The sequence below is a fragment of the Engraulis encrasicolus genome, chromosome 2 (genome assembly GCF_034702125.1).
Source record: "Engraulis encrasicolus isolate BLACKSEA-1 chromosome 2, IST_EnEncr_1.0, whole genome shotgun sequence".
In the NCBI taxonomy this organism is placed as follows: domain Eukaryota; kingdom Metazoa; phylum Chordata; class Actinopteri; order Clupeiformes; family Engraulidae; genus Engraulis; species Engraulis encrasicolus.
Window position 1 is genome coordinate 37,391,364 of NC_085858.1, and position 10,090 is coordinate 37,401,453.

General features: G+C 49.1%; 1 protein-coding gene across 1 annotated transcript; it reads left to right on the forward strand.

Annotated features, from left to right (window-relative positions):
• The first annotated feature begins 333 nt into the window (after positions 1–333).
• On the forward strand, positions 334–9,715 carry nr1d1 (nuclear receptor subfamily 1, group d, member 1). Its single transcript, XM_063187866.1, has 7 exons — positions 334–793; positions 4,882–5,235; positions 5,671–5,759; positions 5,964–6,108; positions 6,296–7,176; positions 7,492–7,677; positions 8,299–9,715. Exons 1-7 carry the CDS (start codon positions 739–741, stop codon positions 8,698–8,700), a joined length of 2,112 nt encoding a protein of 703 aa, XP_063043936.1. The 5' UTR covers positions 334–738; the 3' UTR covers positions 8,701–9,715.
• Positions 9,716–10,090: the final 375 nt, after the last annotated feature.

Below are 10,090 nucleotides of genomic sequence, written 5' to 3' on the forward strand. Positions count from 1 at the left end.
TCCTTACTTCGTATCTAAATATAGGAGCGTTTCTAGGTCTATAGTAAGCTTACTAGCTGCCGAAATTGCGCTGTTGCATGTCAGGTCCAAAATAATCACAATTGTTGGTGAATGACAGTTAAGACAACATCACAAAGCCCAGAGTATGCGCATTGCGCGGTACACGTGCGCGGCTCTTTTTTTTTTTTTTTTTTTACACTTAAATGTCTTCACGAGAAAAGTGTGTCACTGGGGCACGAGGCACTCCCCGAGGGTCACATGGTCCCGTTTTGAGCAACGTGCGGCAAATGGCCGCGCCTGCGCCGAAGCTATGCGCTCCAAGCACAGCAAAAACCTGGCCGACTTCAAACTGCAGATCAGAACGACACAGATCGAGAGAGTGACAGCAAGGACGTTATCAGTCTATTTCTTTAATGTTTACTTCTTATATTTGCAGAAGACTTATTGCACTTATTGCAGAATAGAATAGAAGTAAATTAGGTATACTGTCCTCAGTAGCTATTTGTCAATCTCTTGTAAGATTATAACATTTTCGCAGATGCTTCTTTTGAGGAGACTTATTACCTTTAGGTAAACAAGTTATCTCCCTCAACTTTGAGAATGCCAGGATTATAACAGAGAACCAACGCCAGTGAAATAGGGTATTTGTGCAGAGAGTATTGTGAGGCATAGGCTATCTGTTGCCTCTCTCTTCATCCTAATTTCCACTGACGGCTACATGATTCTGGTGATACCTTTATGACTCTCCTGGGACTCAACATGACCACGGCAATGGACACGAATAACAATACAGGTAAATGATGCTCCATGTTTCCAAATCTGCTCATGTTTATCCTTTAAAGATGTATAGCCAGGCTGTTGGTTATTGTTTGGTTCTCAAGTCAAGTGTATCTTATACTCGTGTGTCCATGTGCATAAGATGTCCTTGGCTACTGTGGGGCAGATGTTGAAGTGGAAATGCGAGTAAAGGTCTTGCTACACGGTGCGTAAAGTTTAGTAGGACTTGGCACACTTTAACTGTGCGCCAATGCAGCCTGCTCATCACGAAAAATGAAATTAACACCCTACTGGCGCACAGCTCACAGGTCTCATTCATCTCCTTGATAGCCATAGCGTCGTTTAGTGTGTCGCTTGTCAGATATAGTGTATCTATGAATATTGTTTTATGGGTTGCCTTTCACAAGTTGATGAGTGTGGGGTAGACTATTTATCTGATAACTGTTAATTTATCTGGTCCGATCATTAATTGTGTTACAGTGTCGTTACATTATAACCAAATATAAAATTGCAGGCAAACCCAAAATGACTGTAGGCTAAAACACGTGTGTCCAATGTGGTCATATATGCCCAAATGCTTTTGGAGAATATAACAGTTTCCATATGATGGGATGTTTTGTACGTGGCAATCGGTACCAAAAGAGTATGGGGGAAGTGGGTCATGTCAGCAGAGTCAGGTGTACGGACACCCCTGTGATGCGAGCGCCGGCGCATGTCTCTGCCTCGTTCACATGGCCCGCAGAGCTAGCCATGTGCGCTTTGTTTTCATTCGAGCACTCCAGCTCTATCCATTGGTAAACGCGCGCCCTCATTACATAATCGCCCGCTGTCGTCGTGTGCGTGACGCCGCGTCAGGAGCCATGTGCACCAGGCGATTGGATGCCCGCTGCCCATTGGTTGCTGCTGGCACACGCGGCCACAACCCAAAGACCCGAGCACCGAGCACTCGAATCGAAAGTGGGCCATGAAATTGATCCACAGAACGTAACTGCTTTTAGGTAGCCCTTAGCTTCCTGTCTGGCTAAGAAGTGTATAACCTGACCAATTGGGGTACGAGGTGTAGTTGTTTTGTAATAGCTGATCGGCATAGTTACATCGTTATAACCAATAGCCTACATACATTAGTTAACATACAGCAATAATAGAATTTAGATGTAACTCAATGAGAGTTAGTGTGTTTAAAATGATTAATCCAATTCACTAACTATATATAGGTTTACATTAACAACTTTAACCATTCATAAACATCATCCGGATACCAATGGACTATCCACCGATGGGATGACCTTTAAATCAAACGGTGCTCTGAAAACAGTCTTTTTTTTTCCTGAAAGGACACGGCTCTGTGCATTCGAGGTGTGGTGGAGGTGGAACGTGCCTCTGTACTAGCAGGGGAATGGGCGTTCCAAGGGCGGAGTTACTGCCTCCAGTCTCGTTGACGAACCTTATGTCTAGAGCGCACGTGGAGTGGGGGCGTGATTTGGTGTTAAAGCACAGAAGTGGGTCTACAAAGCAACTCACGAAACTGACACGAGTTTCCGAGTTTGTTTTCGCCCAACAACCGGTCAGCAGGAACATAGCAGGCATGACCCGAGAATCCATTTAAACATGTCAGCCGTTGGTTTTAGGGAATATAGCCTACACAAATAAGGGGTCCACCAACGCTTGCTGCGATCATACACCCAGAGACTGCAATTAATTTACTCTCGCTGGAATATGTGTGGGGGAAAAATACGCAAATTGTCTTTTTCATCACCATGGAAAGAAAGATGCAAAGCAAATGAATGAAGAATAAAAAAGACATTTACAATTGCGCAGGGGGAAAAAAACTACTACGAAGTGTTTTTTTTTCCCTATCGCTGTTGTGGTTCCATCTGACACACTTACCCTATGACCTTTTGTGCAGCATAGTTATGTAATAGCCTAGCTCTGGGAGCTGCCGCGCCTTCCAATTTAGAATGAATGGCCTTAAGTACAGAACACGAGAGTCAAAACATGTCCCGTACACTGGAACACTTGGCACATCACATTTGGCACGTCACCCACAACTGTACTGGAGTGAAATGTCAGCAGCCTTGTTGGCCAGACTGAGGCACACAATGGTTAATCATTATCAAATCCAAATAAACAATGAAGATAAAGCCACATTTAACTACTTAATTATAGTACAAAAACAGGACTCATAAATATAGGCCTATAATAAAATGCATGTGGTAGTTTGGCAGAGAAAAGGACTTGATTATGCACCTGCAAAACAATAACTGTAATAGTGAAACTTAGAGTTGCACAAGCTCCTCTCCTGTGTCTAAAATGTGTGCACCTAAATATTCTCTGACCTGAGGACTGTTAGTCAGGTCAGCTCAAGTGGATTTAGAATTGGACTTTGAGCTTTTTCAGATTCATTTCCCTGTGTTACGCTCGGCACACATCTACTGTAGGCCTACATACCTAAGGCGCAGCCAACATGCTTCAAGACCCACTCTATCATGAGGAGGCAGGCCTACATCCTCTAATGAGTAGAAGTGTTCTAAATACACACTGCCATACTTTTGCAGTCATACCTGACGTATTTGACGCCGTAAGACACTTTTTTTATTCACAAAGTCACTTGCATATTTTTAAACACACACACACACACACACACACACACACACACACACACACACACAGAGCCATCATCTGCAAAGGAGCAGAATGTCCTGTATAATGTGACATGAGAGGGAGAGCAGCGGGCAAGTAGCGTACACTCTCTCACACACACACACACACACACACACACACACACACACACACACACACACACACACACACACACACACACACCAGCCAACATCAGACAGGAGGATTACTGTAGAATCACCGAGAGCGAGAGAGAGAGAGGATTGCAAACAACAGGTTGGCATGCAACAGATTGTGATGAGATAATGGTTTGGCAATAGCAGCTATGAGGGGGATCCAGATAGAAATAGAGACAGATATTTTCTGTCAGGAAGGTGTGAAGGTAGGTGACATGGCTGTGTGTGTGTCAGTGTGTGCATGTGTGTGTGTGTGTGTGTCTCCGGTGTGTGCTGACGCACAAGCACATGTGGCCGTGCTCACACAGCTGTTGTGCTGCCAGCAAACGGCACATGGGCAGCAAGCAGTGCCAACTAGGCAGGGGCAGGGGTAGAAGAGCAGGGCAGGGGGCATACGAGGGACCACCCAGGGCGATTACAGAGCAAGGTGGCGCGCACACACACACACACACACACACACAACCAGATCTTCTGAGACACAGAACCCCGTCAGCAGCAGGACTCTGAGAGAAAAAAAAAGTGAGCAAGCAGAGCACTGACTATGCAGCGCTAATAAGGTTTACGGGCGTTGCCATGGCAATGCTGTTTTTTATTCCCCCCACCCGACTCCGTCTCTTTGCTCCCACAGCAGGACGTCCAGTCCAGCTCCAAAACCGAGTTCCTCGAAAGCACTTGTGTTTTCCTCGCATTGCTCCGTCCCCCTGGATATCCTCCAGGAAACTCCATTACGGCACCTCCCCTCTTCTTTCCTCCCATCACTCCCATCGCTTACTCCACTCCTCTCTCCCCTCCCCTTTCCTTTCCTCCCCTCTTCTCTCCTTTCCTTTCCTCCCCTCCCCTCCCCTTTCCTCCCCTCGTTCTCTTGCTCACACATGCGTTGCCATGGCTCCATCTGTGGCTTCCAGGGGGCGTGCTGTGAGAACGTCAATGTAGTAGCAGCAGTCACAGACATCCCTGCGTCGTCGTCCACAGTGATGGGGTGTGTTGTTGTTTTGGAACTCTGGGCGTCGCTCCAAAGTTCAGCTGAGCTCAGTGTTCTGTTTAGGAGGCCCGGCCCGTGTTTTTGGTCTTCTGCTCTTGCTCTACTCTGATCCCCACCCACCGGTTACTTTAAAAGCAAATCATCATGGCATAACTCGAGTCAGGTCGAACCCCAATTCAAACAGCTTTATTGACATGGCGAAAAAAAAACATGAATCCACTGCCAAAGCACAAAAATGTGATGAATGACACATGCATACACGCTATTATTCATCACGCATTCACTAACTCTCTGTATCGTTTCCCTCTCTCTTTTTTTCTCCACCAGGGGGCGTGATTTCCTACATCGGCTCCTCCTGCAACGGCTCGCCCAGCCGCACCAGCCCCGTGTCCATGTACAGCGACAACTCCAACAGCAGCCTGCAGTCGCTGTCGCAGCCCTGTTTCGGCTCCGCCTTCCCGCCCTCCCCCAACGGCTCCCACGACTCCTCGCGCATGTACACCAGCTCCAGTGGTAGCTCCAGCTCCAGCTCCAGCTCCGGCAGCTCCAGCTCAGGGTCAGGGGAGGAGGGGGGCCGCTCCCCCAGCTCAGGGGTCTCCCCGAGGGGGCGCACTGATGACACCCTCAGCATCAGCTTCACCGCCCGCGCCTCCCCCAGCAAGTCTGTGGCCAGCCTCACCAGTGAGTATAGCAGGGGGAGGAGAGGAGAAGGAGGGTGTGTGTGTGTGTGTTTGTGTGTGTGTGTGTATCATGAGCTCATGAGTATTTCATGAGTCAATGTGCGTGTGTGTGTATTTATGAGTTCCTGTGTTGACGTGAGTCACAACTGCGTGCGTGTGTGCCTGCCTGTGTCTGTGGTAGTATGTGTCGGTGTTGTGAGAGAGTGCAAAAGCATATTTCCAAAGAGATGTGTCAGAAAATGAGTAAGGGGGTAGACCCTCAGGAATCCTGCCACTTCCCACCCACCTCTGGCTGTTTCTCACCTCCACAGAACAGTACACTGTATGCCTTCCACAACATATTGGCGGCAATAAGTAATACCACAGAGGCTGTTAGTAAATCCGTCATTTGGGTTGGTCACTGGTGTTAATGAGAGTTGTCTTTGTGTGTGCGCAGAGCTGAACGGGATGGTTCTCCTGTGTAAAGTGTGTGCGGACGTCGCGTCGGGATTCCACTATGGCGTCCATGCGTGTGAAGGCTGCAAGGTGGGTTTGACACACACACACGCAGGCACACGCGCACACACACACATATTTTTCACATTAATCACTTGGAATCATAACCACAAAGAAACAAAAACAAATCCAAAAGAATCCCCACCTTTACATGCATAATGTAAATAACTTTGCTTTTCATAATGAATGACAACGTCTGACTTGCCGTGCGTGTATCTCTCCTCTCCTCCGCAGGGTTTCTTCCGCCGCAGCATCCAGCAGAATATCCAGTACAAGAAGTGCCTCAAGAACGAGACCTGCACCATCATGCGCATCAACCGCAACCGCTGCCAGCACTGCCGCTTCAAGAAGTGCATCTCCGTGGGCATGTCCAGAGATGGTGAGTATTTCACACCAAACACACAAATGAGTAGAGTAGAGTAGAGTAGAGTAGAGTAGAGAAGAGTATCATTTATTAATCCTGAGGGGAAATTAAGGTGTCCAGTAGGATACATACATAAGTGATATGACTATGTTTCGTTTCGTTTGGTGTTGACGTAGTGTGTTTTATGTGTGTTTTTTTCCAGCCGTGCGTTTCGGCCGCATCCCCAAGCGCGAGAAGCAGCGCATGCTGGCGGAGATGCAGAGTGCCATGAACAACATGGTCAACAACCAGCTGCAGAGCGAGTTCCAGCTGGCCAGCATCACCTCCTCCTCCCCTCCTCCATCCTCCGCCACTCCTCCAGCCTCCTCCTCCTCCCCCGTGCTGGGCCTCACCGTGGCCGCAGCGAAGCCGCCTCCTCCTGCCATTCCTCAGGGCCCCGCCCACTCTCACTCGCCGCCCGCTCCGACCCTGCCCTCCCCGTCGTCGGCCCAGCCCCCACCTCAGAGCCCGCCGATGACCCTGGACGTCCTGCCTCACCCTCAGCCGCCCAAGTGCCCCAGCAGCCCGGGGGTGGACGGCACCATCATGGCCATCACGCGTGCCCACCGCGAGACCTTCGTGTATGCCCAACACAAGCTGGGCTCCCAGCAGCAGCAGCAGCAGCAGCAGCAGCAGCAGGCGCCTGAGGTGGACTGGGGCAACAACGGCTGCCCGGCCGGGTACCACTTCAATGAGCGCAACTCCATCTATCACCATGACAACAATAACAGCACGCACAGCAGCAGCAGCAGCAGCAGCAGCAGCCGGCCGACCAATGGCTACAAGGTGTCGCCTGACAAGAGCCAGTACCATAGCCAGACCTCTTCCTCCTCGTCGCCGGTAGAAACAATGGACCAGCAGCAACAGCAGCATCAGCATCAGCATCAGCACCACCACACGGGGCTCCACCAGGACAACAACGGGCGGAACGGCCTCAACGGCAACAGCAACCTCATGGCAGCTCATCCTCATCACGGAGCACAGCTCAACGGCGCCCCCCAGGGACAGAACTGCCCATGGAAGAACCGCAAGAGCATCCTGCTGGTGAGCAAAGACAAAACCACTAGAATCGGGGAAAACACACGCGCGCACACACACACACACACACACACACACACACACACACACACACACACACACACACACACACACACACGGACTGGGGCACACTGATCAATCTCGAAGTACTCTCCTTTACAAGTGTCATAATGCTGCTAACAGTAAGACAGTAAGACATTGTCATTTTGGTAACAGCAAGCCTGCAATAAAAGACGCTCTACATGAAACGGTTAAAATTCAACAATTATCAACAAATGGATACTAATGATCCCTTTCTTTGTGTGTGTGTGTCTGCACTAGGCGTGTCCGATGAACATGCGTCCCCAGGCGGAGCCTAACAAGTCAGCTCAGGAGATCTGGGAGGACTTCTCCCTCAGCTTCACGCCGGCCGTGCACGAGGTAGTGGAGTTCGCCAAGCACATCCCCGGCTTTGGCACGCTCTCCCAGCACGACCAGGTCACCCTGCTCAAGGCAGGCACCTTCGAGGTAAGCCTCTCACTTTTATTAAAGTCACATTTTGATATTTTTGTTGGTCTTTTTTACGACTTTATTGATGATAGGATGGTGTGAGAGGTGGACAGGAAGTGAATGGGCAGAGAGATGGGGAGGGGTCGGCAAATGACCCAGGCCGGGAATCGAACCCGGGTCGGCCGCATGGCAGATGAGTGGCCTACCGGTTGGCCACGGCAGGGCCTTAAAGTCAAATTTGAACTACTGATCGGCGGCAAAATCCTCTTTGGCAAACTCGCACGCTGCGAGTAAGGGCCACAAAACAAATTCAGAAGAGTGCTTCACCAAGTGAATGAAGATACTTAAAGTTAAACAAATACAAAATACAAAATGAATCAAAAACCTTGTTGTGGCCCTACCGTGGCACTAACGGTAGCGTCTACTATGCAGCCGACCCGGGTTCAATTCCGACCCGGGCCCTTTGACGACCCTTCCCCGTCTCTCTCTCCCAACTCGCTTCCTGTCACCACCTTCACTGTCCTGTCATATAAAACTAATTGATTGTAAATCACTGTTCACACATGCACACACACACATACATACTGTTTTTATTGTTTGACTAACCCTCTGCTTCTATATTCTCCTCTTGCTCATCAGGTGCTGATGGTGCGCTTTGCCTCGCTCTTCAACTTCAAGGAGCAGACGGTGACGTTCGTCTCTGGCGCCACCTACGGGCTGGAGGAGCTGCGCTCCATGGGCATGGGAGACCTGCTGGGCGCCATGTTCGACTTCAGCGAGAAGCTCTGCGCCCTGGAGCTGTCGCCGGAGGAGCTGGGACTCTTCACCGCGGTGGTGCTCGTCTCCGCCGACCGCTCGGGCATCGAGAACGTGAACGCGGTGGAGCTCCTGCAGGAGAGCCTGATCAGGGCGCTGCGTACTCTGGTGAGCAGTCCCGCCGACACCTCGCGCTTCACCAAGCTGCTGCTCAAGCTGCCCGACCTGCGCACCCTCAACAACATGCACTCCGAGAGGCTGCTCTCCTTCCGCATCGACGCCTAAAGCCAGAGGGGTGCCTCAAGACGACCTCAAAACCGCCACCACTGGGGATCTCTGACCCGACACACGCGCACACTCAACACCATGAACTTCAGAGAAGTCTCCCCCTCCTTCAGAGTGTACCAGCTGAGGTGGCAAAGATGTTGACTTTTCATCCAGGGGGTGGGGGTCCCATGAGTTGGCATGTGGGCGGTGCAGTTGAAGCCTGAGGGGGCCAAGGGACCAATGCCAAGTGTGACTGACAACCCCAAGAATAAAACTCAATTCAGTGTCTCAAACCCACGGGGAATGAACTGGCCAGTTTTCCTTTGACTCAGTTATCCAAAGTGACAGTCCCCGCCAGAGACTCCAACAATGCACCTCTCACATGAACTTCCGGAATGCCTGCCTGCCTGCCAGTACCATGGCAACAGAGGTTGAGTGGTCCATTCCAAACCTGAGGCAGCTCTCAGAGCAGACAGACCTCGTCTGCCTGGTATATATGGGACACACGCATATATCGGGACCCTGTTCTCTCGCGGGGGCCAAGTTCATCTGGGCATCGTACACTTACATGGACAGTATATACTGATGGGCCAAGACAATGTGATGTGGGTGTCATGTGTATACTTGTGTAACTGATGGTCCAAGGCGATATCACGTGGGCATCATGTATTGCTCTAGTGATGGGTCAAGGTGATGATGATACCTCATGCACCGTGAAGGCTACTGACACTGTTATGGCTCCAGTCTTCTCCCAATGTGTTGGGGGTGTACTGTAAAACTGAGAGCATGTAACACACAATCACACAACTCATAACCTATCAGAGACCAGCAGGAGCCCAAGAGGGTTCAACACGAAAACCAGCTCTGAAATCTATGCTTTACCACAGTTATATGTAAATGTTCATCACTTTTTATTTTTTTAATTGTCTGTTTTCATGGAGGAATGATATGCACATTCGTTTTAATGAATGTGCGTGTATATACACGATACACTACAATTCTGACACTGTAAAAAATGTACAAAGTTAAAGTGTATATATATAAAATATATGTCTGTGTCTATGTATACTGGTATGTATACATACATGAATTTAAATGTATACAAACAAATACTTGAAGATACTTAAAATCTGTAATATATATCTATATTTTTTTGTTAAGATTTTCTTTTGTGTGTGGGCACAAATGTATACGGTTGAAAATGCAGTGCTTATTACTGAACAACATTTAGACATGTATTTCTAAAAATGGGCTATAATAAGGCCAGACTTTATATAAAAAAGAAAAACATTTTTTTGTTTCCTATCTTCGGAGTGTACTCATTTTTTTTGCCTTTTTAAATTTGATGCGTAGTTTGATTGTATTCGTTCACTTGGTGTCTGGCACGGGTGTGCTACGGGATGGGTAC